The following is a 27,639-nucleotide window of genomic DNA, read 5'->3' as shown; positions in this document are numbered from 1 at the left end:
GTTAAAAAGAACAGAATATTTTTGACTTATTTGAAAATAGCTACTTTCCCCTTTCTTTCTGCCTGTGTCCTCACTTTGTGAGGCAGTGGTTTGCCCTATGATTTCAGTTCTCTGGTGCATCTAAGAAGAGTTGATTTTTTTGTGTGTTCAGCTTCTTTCTTGTGTGAATGGAAGAGAGGACTTCCCTGCTCCTGAAATGCCAGCCAAGAAACACAAAAATTCGAATGCTTCTCTCCAGATGATAGGGTATCAGTGACTTCTTCCTTTGTACATCGCTTACTTTCCACATTTTCTACAATATGCAAATATTCCTTTAAAACTGAACAGGAAAGCAGATGTTTTTGTAAATAAGGAAAAAATTAAAAATGAGTTTAATCTCTATTGACATGGAAGAAAGTAAGGCAGGGTGCAGAGAAGTAGAAAGGCACTTATAAAAAACGAGTAAAAAACAGGAACATGTATCACCCCTACTCCCCAGCTTATTATCTACATAAAAATGACTTTACAATTCCATTATGTCATTAGCACAATTTTAGTATTCAAGGAGACTCTTGCCCAAGCAAATTACTATTGTTCATTACATGAACTTCCATGAAAGACACATTCACTTCAATAAAGCACCAAAACTGGTATTTTTGCTCTAAGACCTTTTGACTCTACCTTTAGAGGTAGAGTCCCCCAAATCCTTGTTTTACTACTTCACTCAATCCTAAATTATTGTCATGATCTTTATGCAGTGCTAACCAAATTCCCACATTGAAGGGCATACTTTAAATCAAATCTCAATAAACTCCAACCTTGACCTTCCCTCTCAAATGACCAAAGCTCCGTCAAGGTGGCACTGTCCCTTACTGCAGCAAGCAGTATGTTCAGCTCGTCTTATTAGCAGATGACGTTGGTGATAGCTGGGGAGCTAGCCTTTGACGATGTATGTGATTCTATGTGTTCATGTGAATAAGAAGAGACAGAAGTAACCACATCAGGCTATTAGAGCTGATTGCGTGGTGGGGGTGAATTCCAAATTTCTTTTTGTGTTATTTCACTAGTTGTGGTAGACCCATGTCCATTTTATAATGGGCTTTAATTAAGGCTTTTGCAAGAGAATTTAAAAAACACATATATTTGCTGGAGGGACTGTGCATCTGTTCTCTTTGAAGTTTATAATCCCACAGTGAGTCTTGCTTCATAGTAGTTCTTGGGTTCACAAAGGCCTCTTTCTTGTATACACTAAACTCCAGTGTTTATAAACAGGAAACTGGTTTCCCCATACTTAGTTGTTTTAGCCTTATTCAATTTGGAAAATCTCTATGGAAAGTGACGCAGAATACAGATGCCTTCTTACCTAAAAGGCTCAGTCATTCAGAACATGGACATGTTCCACTTTCCCTTAAGTCCCCCACCCCAAACCACACCAATGATGGATACCACTCACCTGGACATACCTTTAGCAGTTCCAGATCTATCTGTCATGGTCTCTCAGGGTGAGTCCCATCATCCTTGATCATCTCTCCCTAAGTACAGCAGAGATCGAAACCCTGTGATTCATATGCTATGGCAGACAAGAGCAAGGACAGCAATTGTGTTTTATCTGGCTTTCGTAGCTTCTATTTAGTAAATTTTAAGGAGAGGGATAGAACTGGTTATTCTTCTAGGATATCCATATAGTAATAAGTTTGACTGTTCATATAAAGTTCTCACCGGGATCACTTTTATTTATAAGGGGAGACTGTTTCCGTCCTTTGGTAAGCAGACCAGATATATTTCCCCAAGTATTACACCTTTTCAATCTGAATGAGATTTAAATTAAGCACAAATGAAGGTTGCTTCCTGGTAACATAGATGACAGAAAAGCTGTGTCCTAGAGGGAGGGTGAAACTATCCGGCCTTTCCATTTACTCTGGTTTACGTTGATTTTACTACAATGACAGTTGCATGTGGGATGTATCTACCTGTGCCAATGATAGAAATCATGACCACATTCCATGTGGCCTCCTGCCATTCCCCAGGAGTGAAGTAATAAAGAATGTGATGGAGCTAGCAACGCTTTTTTTCAACTGGAGCATGGATCAGAGCCACCTGGAGGGCGGTAGGACTATCTGCACCCACTAGATCTCCCACTGCTGCTGGGGTCTAACAAACAAGGAAGGGTCTGGTCCTTGGGGAGTGGCTTGTCAGGGCAGCAGAGGAGCTCTGCCCAGGAAATTGGGTCTCAGGAGAAAGTTCCATTTAAGCCAGGGACATCCAGAGAACTGAGCCAGGACTGATCTGTAAGCCCCATCGTGTCAGCAAGTGCGGAGCAAATGCATGCCTGGGGTTTATCAACAAGACCAAGACCAGTGCCACACTTCCCTTGCTGCAGGGAACACCGGACTGAGCCAAACAGTCTGACTTCCAAATTCAACTTTGGTGCACTGGCCAGAGCTATTCAGTCTCTTGTTTGCATAATTCTTACTTGTTAAAGGGAACAAGAACTGTGCCTTCTTCACAGGGTTCCTAGAATTAAATAAACGCATTAAGAGATCCAGTAGATTGCCCTATACTCTTAGCTTCCTTCCTACATTCCTAGTAAACCACGGACGTTGGAAAGAACCCAGCCTACCTCATGGGCTTGGCTACTCGGGGCTGAACCAAAATGGCTGTCCTGATGAGGATAAAAATAGGTTGTATCCAAGTGCAGGATGGCCTGCTTCTTGCTTATGCATACTCCTCTCCCTGCCACCGACAAGTGCAGTGTGAACCACCTTCTCTGCTTCCTCTCATGACTGCAGAGCCAGGGAGAACAACATACCACAGACCTCAGAATAAGAATTAGAGAGCATTCTTCCAGAGTGGAAATCCTGAACCATAAAAGGCAGTGGTTTGGATGGTTTTTAGAATAGCAGTGCCTCCAAGGCTGAGAGTCCAATTTGTACATGGAGTAGAGGAACCTGAAAGGGTGGCAGTGAAAAAAGACTCTCCTCTTTGAACTGAAACCAAACCATTCAATAACAAACTCTAATCCAGTTCACTCTTCTATGGGAGTCTCCAATCCTGTTGTGCTCTGCAAACTCTACAAGGAGTGAAAGAAACTCAGCACACTCTGTGATGCTCAGACTAACTGGAAATTCAGACACAAGAATGGACACTTGGACAAAAGAGTTTCTCAGGAGGATGCATCTTGTGTGGGTCAGATTTCCTTCAAGATTCCAAGTAGGATGCCTTGGTGATTCTTCATGTTAGGAAAGCAAGAGTAGTGGCATTCTCCTTGGGCAATTCTAAGGAAGGTAGTTGTCATCAACCTCCTCGAGAGCAGAGAAAACACTTCTGTCTTGGTCCCTGCAGTAATGAGTTCTTTAAGAAAGAAGGGGCTAGTCTTCTTTGAAAACTTTTAAAAACAAATAAGTGCACGACAGTTTTGGGACAGTTGGGGAAACGTGACTATGATTCCACAGGAGATACTAGGAAACTATTAAGTTCCCTTTAGTATGAAAGAAGGATTGGGGGAGGCAGGAGATGGCTTTAATCGCAGTTTTGTGCTCAAGTATTGAGGGGTAAAGTATCATGATGGCTGGTGACTTAGTTTCAAAATAGTTTAATGGAGAGTGGGACAAAATATTAACCATTGTTGCATCTTGGTAGAGTATATGGGTGCATGGAACCTGTTTTTCACTTGAGCACTTGTGAAATATTTCAAAATTAAACTAATACAGATTTATTACATCCATATTTATAATACACTATAAATCTGTATTGCCATATAGCTTATTGGGCTAGTAAACAATTTAAAGCACTGGAAAAGATTGAGCAGGGACTTAGTGTGGTTTGGCCCATGGCAACATCAACATGCCTCCTATTGCTTGAGAGTAGCCTCTTCTCTTTGCGATAAACCTGGCTCATTCCAAGAGACTGGCCCTCTTGATCCTCCCCCCCCCCCCCACAAGTGTTTTGTAGCCAGAGACTGCCCAGCCCTCTGCAGGAGACTCAGGCACCAGGGTTTCAATCCCTTAGAACTCAAAAAAACAAGAGGCAGTGTTTGTTGAGCTAAATTATCTCTTTATTAGGAAAGCACCAACACCACATTCTTGGAAATTACTGGAATTTTATTTGCCTCAGGCTTATGACTTGCAACCAAAGACATTGTGCAAAGAAAGCAAAGATTAAGTACACTTTAGGGAGAAGGAGACGATACACATTGGTAACATAGGAGATCAGGTTGACAAAAGAAGCCATCCAATACACTCTATAGATTGCAATATTCAATAGCGTTTTCAACAAAACTTTTTTTTTTGTTTAAATCAAGAGCAAAAAAAATTAAGCAATGTTTACAGTAGACATAAATCTTATACAGTTCAAAAAGCATTTTTTTCAGATCATAGAGCATAAAATGGAAAAATGTCTATGCAGGTGAAGTCTAACTACTGTACATTTATCACCTATTAAAGTTGCTTATATGTACCACAGTGTAAAAAAAAAAATACCGAACAAATTAAAACCTTGAAAATTGCCTGATGAAAAATAAAATAACCAGTGGCTTTTAATGGCTTCTCCTGGTTATCAGTGCTACAAAAAGACAAAAAAATCTTCTCATCTGAACAGGTGGTAAAACCAGGCACAATCAAACCGTTACCAAATTAGACCCACCCATAGAAATATACTATCCACCCACATATTTTCCATCAAAAGCTTTGTTTTTAATCTTTGAATCTTTGAGGCCCATTTGGTCACAATATGTTACAAATATTTGTGTGTGTGTCTGTGTGTGCTGTGTGTTTTTACACCATGATATCATATGTTTGTCTGGCACTATCCTAAAGCTAGTTTATAGATGATGATGATACAGAAATAACCCAGTGCCCATAGGACAAGTGAACTCACTGGGTAGAAATGAGAGAGGGGAGGAAGGAGTTCAGTTCTACCGAGGGGGCGGGGAAGGTCCATACTGATCACTCATCATCAGTCCCACTTGCTTCTGACTGTTCCTAAAAATAAAAATATGATAAAAATGAAATCACACATAAGAAAAAGATATAGTAGACCCTCCAGAGGCAGAGTAGAAAATAAATGACATTTTGGAAAGAGTTCACCCGTTTCCTCATTCTGTGGTAGGAGCTCCTGCTGGGGAATTCCAGAGCACAACCTGCCATCTGTACCACTGTCTTGCTCTCTTTCTCTTTGGCATGAAAAGTTTCGAGGCTAATAACTCTTATTTTTAGCACGATGGGCTTAGAAAATCCACCAGAGATAAAAAGGACCATGCATTTGCTGCCTACTTCATGGGTAAGTCTCTTAAAGAAAACACAGCATTGTTAAGTATATTTGAAAAAGTCTGGGCCAAGGGTGAAGGCTGGGTGGGGTGGCTTAAGAATTCTCACATGTTTTTCATCAGACTCAAAGGGCAGTGCATTTCCTGCAGGAAAACCAAATTAGCCTGCAGACTAAATCCAGAGGTGGGGGGGAAAAGGTAGGGGGGTTGGTGATACAGAACCTGAGGGCTCCTGGAAAATGAGTACCATGGAAGGCACTTCCCAAGGCAAAGTAGCAAAAGTCTCCGCCAGCGCTGCCACGTGTCGCCTGCATCTGGGGCCAGTGCACTAGACCAGTTACCTTGTTTGCTTCTGTGACCTACAGAGTCTAGGCACTGGTTTCTGAGCTAGGCTGCAAGGGACAGAACTCTCTGAGGAGGCTCATTGCAAGCATTAACGATGACACCAGCAGGCAAGGTGAGTCTTTCAGGGCTTGGTTCTATACCTGCTCCTGAATTTTTCAAATATTAAAATACTCGGCCAGAGGGAAGACTGTATTCCTAAGTGGCAGGAAGATAAGAAAGCTCACATGAGGAGTTAAACAGGCACTAACCAAAAGCCCGAAAATCCTTTGTTATAGATCATGAAGCTCAGTTCACAACCCTCAGTAATGAAATCTCCCTACGTCTTTACATTTCCATTTCTGGATAATAAAGCAGTTACATGAGAGGAAAGGAGTGGAGAGGGCTTCTGGGCTTCAGCCAAAGCCAGTTCCACTTACATTTTCATCCTGCTCCTCATCACTGTCGAAATCGCTCACTACAGGCTTGGCTTTTCCCCGATTCGGCCTTTTCTTGCCTTTGCCTTTGTCCCGGCCTTTCTCGTCTTTCTTATTGAGCTTGATTTTCACCTTAACGGATTTTGCTAGAACCAAAACGAAACAGTAGTGAGGAATCGCAGGGAAGTTCTTCGACTTCCCTGTAGTAAGAAGATCATCATGCTGCAGAGGACAAACCAAAGGTCCCAGAGCACCCAAAAGGTTCTCGGCTTATGCCTGTTGTCCATCGTCCTGGTAGGACCCTCTTCCTCCTCCTAACCAAGATGTGTTGGTGAGTAGAATTACACTGTTACCCAAAACAGGCAACACTAGGGGATGAGATTCCCCAGAAGGTAGTGGGCTGGGTCCTTTGGCAGCTTCCTAATGGTCAGACAGGGATCTTCCTCAGCAGGATAAGCAGAGCTGCCTTTCCTACTTGGGGAGGGTTGAGGTTGTTTGACAGAATTGTACTTTTTCCTTACAAAGTTAAGTATAAATCTTTTTTTTTTTTTAAGGCCAATGTTACTGTGTAAGTAGTTGACTTAAAAGGAAAATTCAAAGTTGAATAATAACAGCACAGAAAAGTACAAAATGGAAAGTTAAATGATTATTAACACTTTCTTTCCCCATCTCTAGGATCTCCTTATTATTCCTGGTGATTATTTCTAGAAAAAAAAACCCAATTTATAGTTTATAAATTGTACAGCGAGACAATATAGAGAATTGAAGCGCATGCACCCATATATCCACTTGCTTTATGCATGCCCAAATTTGAGGCCTCACCTTTATTCTCACATAATGTGGGACATTTCTATCCATTGATATATACCTGCCTCATTCTTTTCAACGCCTGAAAATGTTCTACTTTTAAGTGTATGCTATAAATGATTTAAGCAGTCCTGTAGTGATGGGTGCTGAAGTTCCCAGTTTTTATTTGCCAGTGTAAAGCAAAGCGGCTATAAACCTCTTTGTTGACAGATCTAGCAGAATTTGGGGGAGGTATGGTGAATATATCCATATAGGAAACTTCTAAGTGTCCTGTTAAATTAACCTTCAGGATGACAGCACTCCTATTCACCTGTACAGGGCTATTCTAAGGATCGGAATAAAGAAAAACTCGTGGGAGAGTTCAACACGCAATGCCAAGGAGGTAAGTGTTGTAGCCCAACATACAGGGAACATCTGTTCCACGGCACTGTTCTGGGATGATATCTATAGAATACTTGATGAACTCACAGAAGGTGTGGGCCTCTCTCAAGGCACCTAGAAAGAGATACTACTATCCTGGAGAGAATTAGAGCTCCAGAGGGAAACTTAGAGAGGAGAGATTTTCACTCTTTTGTGAAGGAACCCATCACTACATTTACAAAAAATTGACAACACAGTTGAGATCTGAGCTGTTCTGAAGGGTAGTGCCAGCATAGGCCCTCTGCCCATCCCGAGTCTGCACAGTGGTTCTCTCCTAGTCAAGGCTTCCAACCCTTGTACTCAAATGTCCGCTCAGAATGGACTATAAGGTGTAGGGGCTGGTGGCTGGCGTGGTGTAGGAAAAGAAGAAAAGATGGGAGATGAAAAGGTCGACCAAGTAATAGAAATGCATAAAGATATGAAGGCCTCAAAAAAATGTCTCAGTGAAAAGAAAGAGTGAAATCTCTATATATACAGGTGGAGGCCTTCCTGACATTTGTAGTGCAGAAAAATCCCTGCGAAGTGTAAAAAGGCACAAGACAGAAAATTTAAGAAAATGTCTTTTCAAGTACATAATTTAAGTACATCCTGGTGTGTGGGATACTCTAAAACTATCAGGCTCAGGTGTTGGTGGACACGAACCTCCAGGAAACCCACTTGACAGGCTGCCCGGCAGAACCAGGCTGAAAGCCTGGACCAGCAGCTGAGCACTATAAATAGCATCCTCCACCTTTAGGATATTGCCTTTATGGACTCACGAAAACTACTAATTATCAAGGGTGGCATGCAGAATAACAGTCCTAATCCCAAAATGTGACATTACATGGCAAGAGCAGCTGACCTTGAGAAGCGGAGACATCCTGGATGAACCAGGTGAGCTCCCGAGTCCTTCAGAAAGGACTGGTTCATGATGGCAATGAAGGGACATTCTAAACTCATCTCCCAAGAACATACCCAATCCACAGGAAACAAAGCCCCCCATATGAGCTGAGTGACCCCTATACAGCAGGTAACTAAGGAAAACACATCAAAAAGGCTGGAGAGGCTGAGCTACACACTCACCCTAAACCCCACCCCTGGGGTGGGTGACCAAAATCAGGAGGGAACTCCAAACTTGGAGACTCTCCCAGAGGAGTTAAAAGCTTGAACCTCACATTGGGCACACCAACCTTTAATAACCTGCACCTGAAGGAGGAGTCCCTAAAACATCTAATTTTGAAAACCAGTGGGTCTTGCATGTAAGAAAATGTCCCGAGGCTCTAATGAGCTGAGAGGTGGGTCTCTTGCCTGAGGACCCAGGCAATGACTGAGCCCCACTCAGACTTTAGGTGAAAGAGGCTTCTTGGTTTTGTTAAAAGGGGCAGGCACCTAATTTGATGCCCACTTCAAGGTCTGCTGGGGAGCCCTCTCAGAATGGAGACTTCTTTGCACTTTCCCTCGATCTCACACCAGCTTACCAGTTTATATCTTGGACAGGAGCTTGTGTACTCCTCTGGTACCCTAGGTTTAGCAGTTAGGACCCCCTCAGGGCACAGCCAAAGACAAGAGTCCAATTATCACAGTCTTTTGGGGCAAGAGGCACAGATGTGGTGTGTGGGGCAAGTTTCTAATGAAACCCACATCTATCTAAGGACAAACAGTAATCCTTGCACAGGATCTTACAGGGTGGGCATGATCCTTGAGCTCCTCTTCTGCCACACTCTGGCAAGCCAGTATCTCTCAAAAGGCTGGCTAGAGGATGGCCAGCCAGGGGACATCTCGAGGTCACCTGGCTCTGGTGGCCAGCTGGCTCATGCTGGGGATCCAGCAGCACTGTGTATGATCACCTACTTGACAAGTTGCTGCCCGAGGGTCTGGCATCTAAGCTCACAGAGATCCTCCCCTTTGAGAGCATGACTGGTCTTTGGCACAACCTTAACATGGTTACCACTAAAAATAAAAGAGGCTGCTAACAAAGAACAAGGATAGGGCTAAGGAAGTTACATCTCTATCCAGAGTGAGAAAAATGGTGGTTTAACTCATGCGTTGAAACCAACACAGAGTCAAGGAAAATGAAGAGACACAGGAATGTGTTCAAAACAAGAGGAAGATAAAAACTTAGGTGTACCCCTGCCCTTACCTCCATTTTTTAAAAAAAGATTTTATTTATTCATGAGAGACACAGAGAGAGGCAGAGATAGAGGGAGAAGCAGGCTCCCTGTGGGGAGCCTGATGAGGGACTCAATCCCAGGATCTTGGGATCACGACCTGAGCCAAAGGCAGATGCTCAACCACTGAGCCACCCAGGTGCCCCCCACCCCTTACGTCCATTTTCTTGGGGACTGTTTCAGATGAGGAGTTGAAAATAATGGCCACAAAAGTGCTCACTGGACAGGAACACAGTGAGAACTTCCACAAAGAGGTAGAGAATACAAACGAGTACTCAGTAAAAGCGGAAGAGGTGAAGAATGCAAGGACTGAACTGAAAGCTCCAGAGGGTAGTTCCACAGAAGCCCGAAGGAAACTGGGCCTGGAGTGCCTTGAAAAGTACTAAGAAAATCCCCTAAGAGTAGCAGCAGATTTTTCGGCAGAAACTTTCTATGCCGGAAAGTAGCAGCTGCTAGAGGCACAGTAAAAGTGCTCAAAGAAAAAAAATTAAAAAGGCCAACTAGGAATATTCTACCTGGCAAGTTTATCATTCAGAATTGGAGAGAGAAAGAGGTTTTCCAGATAAGCAACAGCTAAAGTTCATCAACACCAAAACAAGCCTTATAAGAAGAGTGATGACTTTTTCAGCTAAAAATGAAGGGTGCATATTAGTAGCAAATTGTATGGAAAAAATAAATCTCACTGTAAATATATAGTAAAGGTAGTGAACTGATCACTTGTAAAGTTAGTATGAAGGTTAAAAGACAAAAGTCATAGTAAAACAAGGAGGGGGCACCTCAGTCGGTTAAGCGTCTGCCTTCAGCTCAGGTCATGATCTCAGGGTCCTGGGACTGAGCCCCACAACGGGCTAACTGCTGAGGGAGGAGCCTGCTTTTGGCCCCTCCCTCTACTGGTGCTCTCTCTCTCTCAAATCTTAAAAAAAAAAAAAAAAAAAAAAAAAACCTAAAAAGGTAGAGAGGGGAGAGTAAAGATGTTGAGCTTTAGAATATGTTAAAATTTAAGTTGTTATCAAGTTAAAATACACTATGCTATAAAAGTCTCCTGGCAACACAAAGCAAAGACCTACAGTAAATACACAAAAGATCAAAAGAACTAAGGATACCACTAAACCGAGTCATGAAACCACGGATGTGAAGAAATGCAAAAGAAAGGTTCAGAGAAGAACCATAAACATTCCAGAAAACAACTAAATGGCAATAAGCACATAGCTATCAATAATATAAATGAACTAAAGAGGCCAAAAGACAGGTTGACTGAATGGATTAAAAAAAAAACAAAAAACAAAAAACAAAAACAAAAAAAAAAACAACAAGACCCAGTTCTTGGCTGCCTGTAAGAAACTTCCTCCAGGCCTACAGACACACAGACTGACTTAGAGGGAAGGGATGGAAAACAAACAAAAAAAAACAAAACAAAAAAACAAAAAAAAAAAAACAAAGCTCCATGCCAATGAAAACCTAGAGCAACAATAGTTAGACTAAGGGAAGTCTTTAAAAAGGAAAAAAGAAAGGCATTGCATGATGATGAAAAGGTCAATCCAAGAAGATATAACATTCATAAATATTTATGCACTGAATATAGGAACACCTAAATACATGAAACAAATATTAAACATTATAAAGGAAGAAAAGGACAGTAAAAGCCCCCCACCCTTCATGTATATTACTTTGCTTACACATCAGTTGATGGCCTTAAATGACACATGAGATCACATGAAGTTAACATATGTATAGAGAACATTCCATCCAAACACTGGAGAAGATATTCTTTTCAGGGCCGCAGACACCATTGTCCAGGACTGATAACATGTCGGGTCACAGAAAAGTTCTCAATAAATCTAAGAAGAATGAAATCATCGAAAGTCCATTTTTTTAAAAACTACAACAGTATGAAACTAGAAATCACAAGAAGGAAACTGGATAAAAGATCCACAAAGATGTGGCTACTAAACATTCTCAACAACCACTGAGTCAACAAAGAAATCAAAAAGGAAATTTAAAAAATCTCTTGCACAACTGAAAACGGAAATACACGGTTTCAAAATCTGTGCATGCAACACAAGCAGTTCTCAGACGAAAGTTCATGGCAATACAAGCACACCTCAAGAAACAAGGGAAAGCCCCAAGTTAGTCAAAGAAGATAAATCAGAGAGGAAAGAAGTGAAATTGAGACTAAAAAAAATAGAATACATCAATGTAACTAAACATTGTTTGAAATGATATAAAAAATTGATAAACCTCTAGCCAGACTCATTAAGAGAAAAAGGCTTAAATAAAATCAGAAATGCAAAGGCACATAAGCAACTGCTATAAACAGTTATATGCCAATGAGTTGGAAAACAGAAAAAAAAATCATCAATTCCCAGAAACTATCTTCTAAGCCTCAATTATGAAGAAATAGAAAATCTGAATAGAGCAAATCCAAGTAATAAAATTGAATCTGTTGCATGGGTTTTTAAATTACTAAGTCCAGGACCAGAAAGCTTTATAGGTGACTTCTAGCAACCACTTAAAGAACAGTTATAACCTATCCTTCACAATTATTCCAAAACTTAAAGAAGGAATTCTTTCAAATTCATTGTACAAGACCAGCATTACCTTGATACCACACAAAGACACTACAAGAAAAGAAAACGCAGGTTAATATACATGAAGGACACAGATGCAAAGATTCTCTATATTAGCAAATTGTTAATATCTCTCAATATTAGCAAATATCTCTCAATATTAGCAAATTGAATCCAACAATGCATTAAAAGATCACATACCAGTCAAGTGAGATTTATTTCAGGGATGCAGGATGGTTCAAATCCACAAAAGAATATAATATACTACATTAACAAAACAAAGTATAAAAATTCTATCTCAATAGATGCCAAAAACACATCTGATAAAATGCAACAGTCATTTAGGATAAAGATTCTTAACAAAGTAGGTATACAGGGAACATACCTCAACATAATGAAGACCATATACAAAAACCCCACAGCTAATAACCTATTCAAATGGTGAAAAACAGATCTCTTTCTCTAAGAACAGGAATAAGCCAAGGATGCCTATTCTTGCTACTTTTATTCAACATGGTATTGGAAGTCCTAACCAGAGCAGTTATTGAGGACGAAGAAATAAAATGCATGCACATTGGAAAGGAAAAAGTGAAAGTGTCACTATTTACAGAGGACATGACACTATATATAGAAAAGCCTCAATATGCCACCAAAACACTATTTAGAATGAATAAATGATTTGGCAAAGTAGTTACAATACAAACATCAACATACGGAAATCATTTATGTTTCCATACACTGCTAATGAGCTAGCAGAGAAATTTAGGAAATGATCCTACTTAGGATTACATCAAAAAAAGAAAATACCTATGGATGAATTTAACCAAAGAGATGAAAGAAATTGAAGATAACAATGAATGATATTCCATGCTCAGGGGTCAGAAAAATTAGTATTATTAAAATGTCCATACTATCCACAGTAATCTAAACATTCAATACAATCTCCATGAAAGTATCAATGGCACTTTTTATAGAACTGGAACAAATAAATCCTAAAATTTGTATAGAACCACAAAGGATGTCATATAGCCAAAGCAGTCTTGAGAACAAAGGCAGAGGTATCAAGATCCCTGATTTCAAACTATAATAATGAAAACGTCATAGTACTGGCACAAAAAGAGACACATAGATCAATAGAATAGGACAGAGACCTCAGAAATAAACCCATATTTATATGGTCAATCTATGACAAGGACAAGACTATATAATGGGAAAAAGACAATGTCTTCAATAAATGGTGACAGGAAAACTGGATAGCTACATGCAAAAAGGTGAAACTGGACCACTATCTTATACCAAAGACAAAATAAATTCAAAATGCAATAAAAGGTTAAATGTGAGACCTGAAACCATCAAACTCCTACAAGAAAACACACAGTAAGCTCTTCAACATCTGTTTTAATATTCTTTTTGGTACTAGTTTCTTCAGGGAAGGGCAACAAAAGCTAAAACAAACCAAAGGGACTACATCAAACTAAAAAGCTTTTGTACAGTGAAGGAAACACCACCAACAAAATGAAAAGACAACCTACTGAATGTTAAAGATATTTGCAAATCATACATCCAATGAGGGATTCATATCCAAAATATATAAAGAATTTACAAAACTTAGTATCGAATACAACACAGTTAAAAAATGGGCAGAGGACTTGAATGGTTATTTTCCCAAAGATGCCAGCCAACAGGCACATGAAAAGAGGCTCAACATCACTCATCGTCAGGGGAATATAAATCAAAACCACAATGAGATAGCGCATCACACCTGTCAGATTGGCTATTATCAAAAAGAAGTGTAAGTGTTGGTGAGGATGTGGAAGAAAAAGGAATCCTCATGCAGTGCTGGGGGGAATGTAAGTTTGTGCAGCCACTACAGAGAACGGGGATGCCTTAAAAAATTAAAAACAGTATTACCACATGATCCAGCAATTCCACTTTTGGGTATTTATCTGAAAAAGGAAAACATGAATTCAAAGAGAGATGTAGTCCTATGTTCATTTCCGTATCATTTGCAACAGGCAAGATATGGAAGAATACCTAAGTATCTATCAATAGATACGTGGATAAATAAGATGTGACATATGGGTACACAACAAAAGTCCTCAGCCATAAAAAAGTGAAATCCTGCCATTTACTACAACTTGGATAGATCAAGAGGTTATTATGCTAAGTGAAATAAGTCGTCAGGCAGAGAAAGACAAATACCATGTAATTTCACTTGCATATAGAATCTAAAAAATAAAACAAATAAAACAGACTACACATACAGGAAAAAAATGGTTACCAGGTTGAGGAGGAGTTGTGAAGGATATTAAGAGGTACAAACTTCCATTTATAAATAAAGTCTTGGAGATATAATGGACAGCATAGGGAATATAGCCAATAATAAGGTAATAACTTTTTATGGATTCAGAGGATAACTAGACTTACTGTGGGGACCAGTTTGTAATATATAAAAATATCAAGACACTATGAGGTACACCTGAAACTAAGAGGATATCGTATGTCAATGATACTTCAATAAAAAGATCCACCACTCTGCTGCCTACAAAAGAATTCAGATCTAAAGAAACACAGACAAAAATCAAGGGATGGAAAAAGATATTCCATGCAAATCAAAGCCAAAGCACAGCTGGGGAAGCTATAGTTATATCAGACAAAATAAACCTTTAAAGACAATTCCAATAAGAAAAAGATCATTACATAATGATGAACGGGTCAATCCACCAAGGGGATATATATAGCATTTGTGAATGTTTATGCACCCATCATAGGCACACCCAAAAACATAAAGCAAATATTAACAGACCTAAAGAAAGATATAGATAGCAATACAATAATAGCACATGACTTTAGGACTCCAATTACATCAATGGAGAGATCAACCATACAGAAAAGAAATGAGGAAACATCGGTCCTAAGTGACATGTTGGATCAGAGGGATTTCAAAGACACCTACAGAACATTTCATCCAAAAGCAATAGAATACACATTCTTCTTAATCTCCAGGATAAGTCATACATATGTAAGGCCACAAAGCAAATCTTAAGAAGACTTTAATATAAAGCACCTTTTACTGATCAAATGCTATGAAAATAGATATCAATTATGAGAAGAAAACTAGAAAATTCACACGCGTGGAGATTAAACAATGTTACTGAACAACCAAGGATCAACAACAAAAATCAAAGGAGAAATAAAATACCTTAAGAGAAATGAAAATGAAAACACAGTAAACCAAAACTTAGGCAGCAAAAGCACTTCTAAGAAAGAAGAAAAACCTCAAACAACGTACCTTTATATCTCAAGCAACTAGAACAAGAATAAAACAAGTCCAAAGCTTAGTGGAAAGGAGGAGATAATTTAGATCAGAGCAGAACTAAATGGAGAGTAAAAAGATAAAAGAAAAGATCAATGAAACTAAAAAGCTGTTTCTTTGAAAACAAGCAAAATTGAAGAATTTTTAGCTATGCTCACCAAGAAAAAAGGTCTCAGAATCAAAAATGAAAGAGAAGTTACAACTGCTACTACTGAAATACAAAGGATCTTAAGTGACTACTATGAACAATTGTTCATATGCCAACAAATCTGACAGCTTAGAAGAAATAAATTCCTAGGAATATACAACCTACCAAGACTGAATCGTAAAAAGATAGAAAATATAAACAGATCAATTACTGTGTAAAGAGATCAAATTAGTAATCAAACACTTCCCAATTGACAGAAGTCTGGGACCAGACAGCTTCACTGGTGAATTCTACTAAACATTGGGAAAAAAAAAAATGAATACCAATTCTCTCAAACTCAAAGAAGAGGAAGAAATACTTCCAAACTCATTTTCCAATGCCAGCATTATGCTGGTACCAAAACCACACAAGGATGCTACAGGGAAAGAATACTACAGACAAGTATCCCTGATGAGTACAGGTGGAAAACTTGTCAACAAAATATTAGCAATACAAATTGAACAATACTTTAAAAGGATCATATACCACAATCAAGAGCAATTTATTCTAAGGTGCCTGGCTGGCTCAGTTGATAGAGCACACAACTCTTGATCTCAGGATTGTAAATTTGAGCCCCATGTTGGGTATAAAGATTTAAAAAGATTAGTTAAAAATAAAATCTTAAAGGAGATTTATTTCAGTGATGCAAGGATGGTTCAAATCCATAACTCAATGTGATGCACCATATTAACAAAACAATGGATAAAAATCATGATATCTCAATAGATGTAGAAAAAGCATGAAAAAATTCAACAGCCATTTGTGAAAGAAACTCTCAACAAAGTACATATAGAGGGACCATACATCAACATAGTAAAGGCCCTATATGACAAGCCCACAATGAATACTATACTTGATGGAGAAAAGCTGAATTCCTCTAAGATCAGGATCAAAAACAAGGATGTTCACTCTTCCCACTTTTATTCAACACAGTATTGGAAGTCCTACCTGGAGCAGTTAGGCAAGAACAAGAAAAAAAGTTGGAAAGGAAGAAGAAAAACAATCAGTATTTGCAAATAATATTACACATAGAAAAACTCTAAGATTCCCCTAGAGTCTTCAAATTAAATGTGTTAGAGCTAATCGAAGAATTCAGTGGAAGGATACAAAATCAGAATGCCAAAATCTTTTGTATCTCTATACATTACTAACAAGCTATCAGAAAGAAACTAAGAAAACTATTCCATTTACAGACACCTCACAGAGAATAAAATGCCTAGGAATAAATTTCACCACAGAGGTTAAAGACCTATAAACTGAAAGCTATCAGACATTAATGAAACAAACTGAAGCATACACAGAGAAACGGCAAAAATATTAGTGCTAGCAACTGGAAGAAACATTGTTAACATGTCCGTATTACCCAAAGCAACTGGTAGATTCAATGCAGTCTATCAGTATTCCAATGGTTTTTTTTTTTTTACAGAAATAGAACAATCCCCTAAAGCTGTATGAAACCACAAAAGATCCAGTGTAGCCAAAGCAATCCTGAGAAAGAACAAAGCCAGAGGTACCACACTCATTGATTTCAAACTACATTACAAAGCTATAGCAATCAAAACAGTATAGTACTGGCATTAAAAACAGACACATACATCACTGGAACAGAAGAGAGAGCCCAGAAATAAAGCACACTCAGTTAACAACAAAGGAGCCAAGAATGTATAATGGCAAAGGGACAGTCTCTTCAGTAAATGGCACTGGGAAAACAGGAAAAAAAATGAAACTGGATCACTATCTTACACCATACAAAAATTATATAACAAGAATTATTTCAACATGGATTAAAGACTTGAGCCTAAGACCTGAAACCATAAAAGTCCCGGAAGAAAACAGGGAGTAAGATCCTTGACACTGGTCTTGACTTTGTTTATGGTGTCCAATCTGAAAAATCATTGCCAACAAAAGCAAAAATAAACAAGTGTGACTATATTAGGTGAAAAAGTTTCTGCACAACAATGGAAACCATCCACAAAATGAAAATGCAACCTACCAAATGGGCGAAAAGAAAACCCTACATATCATCTCTGTTACAGAGTTAATATTCAAAATCTGTAAAGATCTTCTGTAACTCAATAGCAAACCACCCTGATTCAAAAATGGGCCAATAAATTGAACATTTTCCCAAAGATATACACAGATGGGCAACAAGTACATAAAAAGGTGCTCAACATGTCTCATCATCAGGGAAATGGGAGCTCACAACCACAATGAGGTACCCCCTTGCATCTGTTAAAATAGCTAGTATCAAAAAGACTATAATAAGTCAGATTATTATCTGAGTGACGATATAGAGAAAAGGGGACCATTGTACATTGTTCATGGGGATGTGAATTTGTGCAGCCACCATGGAAGACCGTATAGAGGGTCCTCAAAAATTAAAAATAATCATAATCCAGCAATTCTATGTGTGGGTGTTTACATGAAGAAAATACTAAATCAAAAAGATGAACCCCCATGTTCATTGTGGCATTACTTATAGTGAAGATTTGAAACAACTAAGTGCACACTGATGGGTAAATAAAAAAAAGTCTGTGCGCGCACACGCGCATGTGTAGTGGAATACTGTTCAGCTATAAAGAGGATGAAATCTTGCCATTTGTGGCAACAAGATGGGCCCAGAGGGCCTTAGATTAAGTGAAATGAGCAAGATAAATAACCATATGATCTTGCTTAAATGTGAATCCTTAAGAATAAAACCAAAAAAAATCCCTGAGGCTAGTTACCAGAGGTGGGGATTGGAGGATGAGTAAAGGGGGTCAAAAGGTACAACTTGTAGGTATAAAATAGTCCAGTGGTTTAAGGTAGAGCACGTTAACTGTAGTTCATAATACTGTATATGTGACAGTTGCTAACAAAGTACATCTTTTACATTCCCAGCAAAAGAAAACACTTCTAAGTATTTGTGGTGATGGATCTGAACCAGATTTACTGTGGTGAACGTTTTACAATATAGACAACTATTGAATCCTTAGATTGTACACCTGAAATTAACGTATCTGTTATACGCTCAGTTTTAAAAGGACGTAAAAGAAGAGAGGGTCGAAGGGAAACAGCGTGAGAAAGATGCATGGGACCTGGGTTCTCGCCTTCAGCCTCCATCGAGGAGTGCAGGACACGGGCACCTTGATTTTGGTCCAGAGAGACCCACAGCACACTGTGCCCTACAGAACTGTGAGCTAATAAATGAATGTTGTGTTAAGCCACTATGTTTGTGGTGATTTGTTACGGCGACCACAGCAAGTTAACACACTGCGTCTCAAGAGAGCTCAAACTAAACTGCTTGGAGTAAAAGGGCAGCTCTCTGAAAACAGATTAGAGATGTGGCTCTGAAATCAGGAACTTTCTAGCTAAGGTCTGTTATGTAGACCAAAGACCTCACATGCTGGGATATCAGAACTGGGGAATAAACTGTACAAAGTTGGGAAAGGTTAAATTAATAAAAGGCAGAATCATTGAGAAGAATGACACTGAGGACAGGTGTGGGTGTGGGGAGTGAGACACTCAAGCACACTGCTGAGAAAGATAGAAACTCCAGGCCATGGGGCAGTGTGCACACATCAGATGTTTGGAAAATGTCTGCAGTGATATACGGGTAAACATTTTCAGGACATTATTTAAGAGTGAGATCGATACATTGTGTTAGACTCCATTAATGAACGTTTATATTGCTATATGAAGGCACTTACTGCCATAGGAAAATGTTCAGAATATAGAAAAATTAGGCTGCGAACCAGTGTGCTGGGCTTTTTATAAAGAAAATAGGGAGAGAAAAAAACGGGAAGGCAAATTCTCAAAATGTTACATGTATACCACATCATGGAATTACACACTGTCCTTTGTTAAGAAAATACTTTCCAAGTCGTCTGCACTGTGTCCTCAGGAACAAATCTAATAAATTTGAAGTCTACCTATAGTGTTTGACATAGTAGACCTTAAACCATTGGGACTTATTACTTGGGAAGGAGGTACGGGTGAGGACATAATTCGGTAAGAAAGTTGAGACTTGGGATCCCCGGGTATCTCAGCGGTTTAGCACCTGCCTTCAGCCCAGGGTGTGATCCTGGAGACCCAGGATCGAGTCCCACATTGGGATCCCTGCATGGAGCCTGCTTCTCCCTCTGCCTCTGTCTCTCTCATGAATAAAGTATCTTAAAAAAAAAAAAAGTTGAGACTTTTGAGGACAGCCTTGATCTTGTCAATATAAGGGTTATCATCCAGAGCTGGGGTGAAGCTAAGACACAAGAGGTTATTTGCCTTGGGTGCAAAATTTCTGAATGGATAAAGATGTGTTGTGCTCACACGTCCACACACACACATGGAAATATTATGCAGCCATAAAAAGAATGATGTTTTGCCATTTGCAATGACATGGATGGAGCTAGAGTATTCTGCTAAATGAAATAATTCAGAGAAAGACAAATACCATGATTTCACTCATATTTGGGATTTAAGACACACACACAGACCAACTGAGCAAAGGAAAGGAGACAAACCAAGAAACAAACTCTTAACTATAAAGAACTGATGGTTACCAGAGGGGGATGGAGGGATGGGGACTTCTGTGATAGGGATTAAGGACAGCACACATCTGCAGAGCACTGAGGAGTGTAGAGTTGCTGAATCACTCTATTATTGTACACCTGAAACTAACAGAACACTGTATGGAACTATTCTGCCATTAAAATTAAAAGCGTAATTTAAAAAAAATTTGTGAAGGCACCGAAACTCAGTAATCAAAGTAAAGACCCTAACACAGTATTTGAAAAACTCAAAATTAATGCAGCAAAAAAAAAAAAAATCCATAAAGAATACCAAAATTTTAAATAAAGGTGGGATCAGTGTCTGATCCATGATGGATAAGATGGACCACGTTTCCAACTCTTTTTGACCATTATCATTTTCTAAGACAGGGATTTTCACAGTGTGGTCCTGGGCCCAGCAGCCTCAGGATTCCCTGGGAATGGGTTAGAAATGCTCGCAAGCCCCAACATGGGTTATAGAACCGACACTCTGGGGGTGGTGCCCAGGAATCCATGCCCATCAGTCCCTCCAGGTGAGAAGGCTACTGTGTTACATAACATAGGTGGTATGAACAGCAATGTTGGTAGAAATTGTATTTTACACTGAGTTTTCAGAGACAACATTCAGTGAGTGAGTGCATGGCGGCTGGCCCTATGCTAAGCTCCATGCATGCATGGGGGTGTTTTTAGTACCTGGGTTTTATAGAGAAGGAAAGCAACCTTGAGCAGGGTTAAGCACACTGCCTGAGGTTGCCCAGTGAGGACACAGGAGACCAAGAAGTGGAATCCAGATCTGCTGGACTCCAGTTTTTCGTTAGCATCAGTAGAACAGTCTATGCAGGCAGCAAAGGGCAAAGAAGTGGAGGAAGCACAGGCTTGGACTTACCTTCTGACTCAGACTCCTCCTCATCTTCCTCCTCCTCCTCTTCGTTGCTTTCGTCCTCACTCTCTTCCTCTTTGGCAATTTTCTGCCGAGCACTCTTAAACACAGACTGTAAGACGATCGAGTCTTCATAGATCTAGCGGGTCAGAGTGGCATTGGTTAAAAACTGCAAACCGAAGCCCCCTAGATTCTCATCCACAGTGTGCTCTTCTCTTCGAGGAACACACCTGATTTGTTACACGTGAATCCTATTATCTTCCATCAGTAATAGCTTTTATGGCAGCAGAAAACCCAATAGGAAAACACTGAACTCAAATATAGACACACTTCTTCTTAGGGGAAAAAGTCCATTTGCAGGTGAAATAATGTGTGTGTGTGTGTGTGTGTGTGTGTGTGTGTGTGTAAGGGCACAGATACTTAGGGAATGGTGAGCTTCCATAAAATGGCCTCTCATTTTGCCAACAAAAGGAGTATTTTAAAAAACTAAATTTGAATTGTTCTGTCAGATACTGTGGTAAAGCAACCTTCTTTAAAATGCAAATCCCCTAATAAATGGAAGCTGTTCTTTATTATTAATCAGTATCAGCCATTACTATTCCAATCAATACTTCACTTTTAGTGTATGCACATACCTGAGTACAGCCCTGCGCATATGCTAAGATCTAAAGTTCAAAAGTGGTCCCGTTTCTCAAAAAACTGAAAACAGAAGTACCATTTGATCCCACTACCCCACCTCTGGGTATATGTCCAAAAGAACTGAGAGCAAGATCTTAAAGGGAGAGCTGCACACCCATGTTTACAGCACATTATTTTCTTAATAGCCAAGAGTCGGGGCAGCCCCAGTGGCTCAGCGTTTTAGCGCCTGCCTTTGGCCCAGGGTGTGATCCTGGAGACCTGGGATCGAGTCCCACATCTGGTCCCTGCCTGAAGCCTGCTTCTCCCTCTGCCTGTGTCTCTGCCTCTCTCTCTCTCTCTCTCTCTCTCTCTCTGGGTCTCTCTTGGATAAATAAATATTATCTTTTAAAAAAATAGCCAAGAGTCAAAGCCGACCCAGTGTCCATGTCCATTGATCAATGGATGGATGGTTAAAAGGTAGTATATATGGAAAATGAATTTATATATATATGTATACACACACACATACACACATACTGACTGAGTCATGTATATGAAGCAACTAAAGTAGTCAAATTCATAGAAATACAAAATAGTGGTTCCCAAGGATGGGGGGAGCCGTCTGTGGGGAAGTGTTTCATGTGTATAGAGTTTCAGCTTTACCAGTTCTGGAAATCTGTTGCACAATCAAGACAACATACTTAGTACTACTGAACTGCACCCTTAAAAATGGTGACAATGATACATTTCAGGTGTTTCAACAAATACAAAACCATAGTAAACAATGGCTCTGGCTCTAGAACAGAATCCTTCATTGTAAAGAGGAGCCACACACTTGAAGGTGATGAGACACCCTGGAGAGAGTACCAAAGGACTTAGTACAAGGGAACAGAGGATGGGGAGGGGCTCTGGGTTGGGGTTTCCAGGGCAGAATTTGACAAAAATCAGAATTCAGCTGCATATTCACAGGTGAGGAGGATTCCATCAGGGCTGAGAAAGGAGGAGGGGGATTTTAGGGAAGGAAACCAAGTGAGAAGGAGGGGCATGCCTCTGGCATTGCACCAAGGTCCATTTCCTGGTGATGACCATGGACTGCATTATGCAAGATGTTGTGGTCTTGTGACCATATTAAGGGTACACAGGCTCTCTCTGTCCTATTTCTTGCAACAGCATGTGTATCCAGGGATGCAGGTGTTCATGGGGCCCTTGCGATTGGACCACAAACTGTTTAGGTTGAGAAGCAGTGGGGAAGGTGGCTACAGCATGAGGGTAGAGATACAATTTTTGCAAAGGAGCCTATGGAGATGGAATTCGGTCTAGAACCCAATACCCCATGGTGATGGTGGGTGGTAGACAGGCAGAAAAAGGTGGTAAGAGAGAGAGCAACTAGTATCCAGGAGGGAGTAAGAAGGAAGCCAGTCGAGAGGCCATGTGTGACTCTACTTCTTATGCAAGACAGGCTGTGGGTAGGCAGGGAGACTGCAGCACTGAAGGGGACTGGATGTATGGTACCATGCTGCCCCAGCAGAATATGAAGATCCCAAAAACCTATGCAGGGACTGCAAGTGGGCATTCACAGAACACATCCTTGCTGACTCTTACATACCTTCTGTGTCCTCGTGTTCATTCTTGCATTCTTTGAATAATGCCTTGAACACAGAAGACATGCTCTCAAGAACTAGTGTTTTGGTCACACACCACCATGAGTCTGGAAATGTACAGTCTTTTTAGAGAAAGCTTATGCAAGGAATCTGGTGTTCTCTCCATTTTAATGGCTAGAATTGACACGAAGGTGAAAAACAAGATTTGGAAAGAAACTCCAAGAACTTAACAGTGGCTTGACACTGTAATGGGTGGCAGACACACTGACCTCTCCTTTCTTTTTCAAGATACAAGAGCATTGGGCCAGAAATACAGACAAGAAAAAGGGGGCGCCTACAAAAGGAGAGTGGAACCAGGGTATAATTAAAGTGAGAGAATCCACCCCCTAGTTATTCTAATCAACTGAGTGTCATTCATTTCTACACAGTAGTAGGCAAGGGCAGTTCTTTATTGCAGCTGGCTTGACAAGCATTTTCTGTAAGCAATCAGAGGCAGTGGTTTTTCTCTAGATGTATTTTTGTTTTGTTTTGTTTTATTTTAAATTACAGTAGTTTCACTTCCTGATGCAAGGTTATGGTCAGAGAAATGAAGGTGAGTATCATCAAATTCACAGTCTCTACAAAAGCAAAAACTGTACTTCTAGCCTTTTAAGCATTACACTAAGTGATTTCCTGGAATTCCTCCAATTAGAAGCCAAGCCTTGAAGGGAAACACCCAGTAGGAGCTAGCACAGCTAAGGTACAAAGGGGCTGGCCTTAATTTGGAAGTGCCAAAGCCACAATTTACTTACATGCTAGCTAGCAACTGTAGGCTTTTATTTCTTATTTTTGATTCTGCCCAAGGGAGTAGCAATGATTCAAACCGTAGAAAACGAAATGTATCACTTAAAAGCACAGAAGCACCTATTAGGTTAAACATTTTTCAGACAACTCAAGACACACCTGGGATCCCTCCAAGTTGAACGTCTGAGCATTGTGACAGAGAAGCATGACATCTTTCTCCAGGTCACCCAGGCTCCTGTACTTGTGATTACGAATTCTTTCCTAATGCAAATTTTGGATAAAATAGAGGAAAGAAAAGGAGAGAGGAAAAAAATGCAAAAAATCATTATTTGGTTAAAAAAAAAAAAAGCCTAATTTTTCCCTTTGTCTTCACAGCCAACGGCCCTGCAGGGGATGCAGGTCTGCACAACTCCAGGGGGCGACATTCAGAGATACCACACTTGGGTGTCCCCTCTTGTAAGGCGGAAGGAGGAGCAGGGGATGGGAAACCAGAACAGCAAAAGGATGGGGGCGGGGGCGGGGGGAAGAGTTTGAAACTTCTTCAATAAAACGCAGTATCATACAATATGTGCTCTCGACATAATAAGATACATATAAAGGCCCAAGGATATTTGAGTCATTCTAGTGACAAGCCCTAGATGGCATGTGTGTGGGGGGAGGGGGGTGTCCATAGGGGTCAGACAGGATGACACTGCCAAGTCTTGTCATCATTTCAATGAATTTATCCTTCTTTTTTAATAAAGCTTGTAAAACAAAATATCTACCTTTATTTTTTTGAAATCCACCGGCTTCCTAATTAATTCATAATATTCTGGTAATTCCTTCCTCGAAGGTAACTGAATGAAGACTTCACTGAGCTGCCGCCCTGAACTGTAGGGTGGGAGAAACAAAAACATATCCGATCATACGCTACCAAAAAGAGATTTCAGAAAATGTCAAAAAAGCAAACTGTGTCCCATGCTTATAGACACAGGGCCCTTTAAATCAAGAGAAATCCCACAACTGTCCTCGAGATTAATGCTCCTTGTGCTAACTCTGAAATCACATTAAAATGCCATTAGATCCCTCTTCTGTCACACATCGGATATGGGAAGTCCACTGTGAGTTCCTTTCCGAGTGAACCCATCTCTGCTTTTTGATAGAAATATTTAAAATGTCCTATTCAACCAACAATTCCATTTTTAAATGAATAATAATTGAGTTGGTAAAAAAAAAATACAATAGCTTTATTTCCACGCTCCTTTGTCTTCAAACTCCCTGTGTACTTAGGAAATGGTATGTTAGAATGTACTCTGGAAACTCAAATGAAAAGCTTTTGTGTGTCCTTCTTTTCTGTCATATTCCTTTGAGAGTATTTTACACACTGTGACCCAGGCATACCTTTATTATTATTTGCCAGAGGAACCCCTTCAGATTGCCTAACTGCACTCCTGTGCATATGGAGCCATTTGGGCAGAAAAGAACACATTTAGTAAGTATGGATGCCCTGTGTGTCCGGGATTAATGTGGTACCCTCCCTCAAATCCATGGTAGCTTTATTTGAAAGCAAATACTAATAGCAACAAATGCTTAGTGATTTATAACTCTGAAAACCAGTCTATAAAGCATTATAAGCTTTTAACATCACTTAGAATATTAGAAGCAGGCACGGTCAAAGGAACAAAGATCCAATTTAGTTCAAGATTCTAAGAACAGACTTGGCCTATCCAGATCAATGGCAGCTTGTGAGGTATGGTGGAGTCATTTTTCACAAAAATCTTGCTTCCCTTACAATGCCGTCTCTACTTCCTTTGTGAAGGCAGACATACCAAAAAATAAACATCAATCACGGCCATGTAAATTCTGGAAGGTGAGTCCAGGAGTGTGCAAGGATGCTAGAAGCTGTGGCTAAGAATGAGTGACAATATGCTGTTTTAATCCATAGTCCCAGCTGTATAATTAAAAAATATTCATAATGACAGTTATCATAAAAAAGGCATGCGCAGTAACTCAAATGGTTGCTTAGCAACCAGTGGGGAAAATGCTGAAGAGCATAGGGGCCTGCATAAATTAACCGAAAATCCTCTGTCAAAGGAATGGGTGAGTTTTTCTGTTAAGCTGGGTCTCTGCTTTATTTTTTTTTAAAGATACATATATGAGCTTCATGAATATGAAAATCAGGGGCACACACAAGAGGTTTAAGAACACAGCAGTTTACCAGACAATTGGATTTTTAGGTTATCGTGGGAAGAACCAACAAGCGTCTCCCACCCCACAGCCACCCCTACCCGCCCTCCCCCCACCCCTGGCTGATAAATGTGTTTGTACCTCCATAAATCATACCACAAGGTATATGACAAAAACCAGTTTATTTACTATCACCTTCAACACAGGGCCACAACTTCTGGGTTGTTTCTTTTCCTACCATTCTGAGATTTATATACACAAACATTCTACCTGTTTGAAACAAGAGTATCTGAAAGGCAATTTATCGGTATCAGTTATCCTATTTCTATCCTTGTCTTCTCAACAATCAAAAGTCAGACCCCTTTGTAAACTCAAGATTGAACACTTGACCCTCAATGACATCTTCATGCTGTCATTTTGTACATTGCCAACAGATGGTGTCATTTTTCTATTGATGGGTTACAAGGACATCTTTGTACACCTGTGACGGACAGACTCTTGATTTCAACTGTAAGACTGGTGAAATAAGAAATCAGCTGTTTACACCAGGAATGTGATAAAGTGCTTTCGAACAGGGGCAAAATGGCCAAAACAACCTTGGTCTGATGTCTCTACCCTTAGTCAGGTTGTGAGGATTCTAGATCCTGTGATGAGACGTGTCCAGAATTGATCTGTGCTCATCGAGGAGACAGGAGCCAAACATTCTCACTCAGAAAATAATACCAAATTTATTTTGTTGAGATGGTTCAAAAGTTAGTGCTCACATGACTCAAAATTCCCATCCTACTTCCTTTCTCCTGTCTCCCTAAGGACAGAGGACAGGAGCAACTGGAATACTTGGAAGCTACGGGAAAATACCTCTTGTGGATGTTGGTTCGATCATCATACAGACATCTCAGTCTGGCTTTCAAAGCCCTCCTCAGCTCATTCTCTGCAAACCCTGTCTGTACTGATGACCTGACTCTTCTGGTCAGGACAGCTTCTTTCCTGTGTGCCTGTGAAGACCACGGCCAATGCCTACTTAGTTACTAATTCCCAGTCTCCATACTTCCAACCATACTTCAAGAACCCATCCTCCATAACAACGGGAAGAAATTCTTACTCTCACACTAACCCTTCCTACTTCACTGCCCAGAACTTAATTCTTTTATATATGTGGGTTTTTTTCTTCTCTCTTTTCCAAAGAGGGTGGGAACATCTTAACATGTAGCTAAAAACCTTCCCCATCCCTGTCAGAGTCAGGGCCAGCTCAGGCAGGAATGTCAGGAAGGCATCCAGCTCTACATGACCTATAGGGCCAGCTCAGGCAGGAATGTCAGGAAGGCACCCAGCTTTACATGACCTATAGAATGTAGTGAGTTTGGGGCACCCACGTGGCTCAGTTAGTTAAGGGTCAGGATCCTAGGGTCATGGGATCAATTCCGGAGTCCAGCTCCCTGCTCAGTGGGGAGTCTGCTTCTCCCTCTCCCCTCCACACACACCACAGTGTGTATGGACTCTAAAAAAAATAAATTTAAAAAAAATCTTTTTTTTTTAATTAAAAAAAATCTTAAAGAAAGAATGCATCGAGGTAGGAGAACCACTTGCTGACAAATCACTACAAGAACTTCTTTCCTAAATTAAA

General features: G+C 40.1%; 1 protein-coding gene across 5 annotated transcripts in view; it reads right to left on the bottom strand.

The window, feature by feature from the left end:
* Positions 1-4,011: 4,011 nt before the first annotated feature.
* The window catches only part of SMARCA2 (SWI/SNF related, matrix associated, actin dependent regulator of chromatin, subfamily a, member 2), a 174,301-nt gene continuing 150,673 nt past the window's right edge, over positions 4,012-27,639 (bottom strand). For all 5 annotated transcript variants that reach the window (XM_055309673.1, XM_055309674.1, XM_055309675.1 and 2 more), the window contains 5 exons: positions 24,614-24,719; positions 24,009-24,110; positions 20,854-20,986; positions 6,004-6,146; positions 4,012-4,958 (listed from right to left, as the gene is read on the bottom strand). In XM_055309673.1, coding sequence (XP_055165648.1) covers positions 4,923-4,958; positions 6,004-6,146; positions 20,854-20,986; positions 24,009-24,110; positions 24,614-24,719 — 520 coding nt within the window. In that variant the 3' untranslated portion in view covers positions 4,012-4,922. The remainder of the gene's footprint in view (positions 4,959-6,003; positions 6,147-20,853; positions 20,987-24,008; positions 24,111-24,613; positions 24,720-27,639) is intronic.

This window comes from Nyctereutes procyonoides, unplaced genomic scaffold, assembly GCF_905146905.1.
Source record: "Nyctereutes procyonoides isolate TBG_1078 unplaced genomic scaffold, NYPRO_anot_genome, whole genome shotgun sequence".
Classification (NCBI taxonomy): domain Eukaryota; kingdom Metazoa; phylum Chordata; class Mammalia; order Carnivora; family Canidae; genus Nyctereutes; species Nyctereutes procyonoides.
This window is presented reverse-complemented; position numbering and strand designations above follow the sequence as displayed.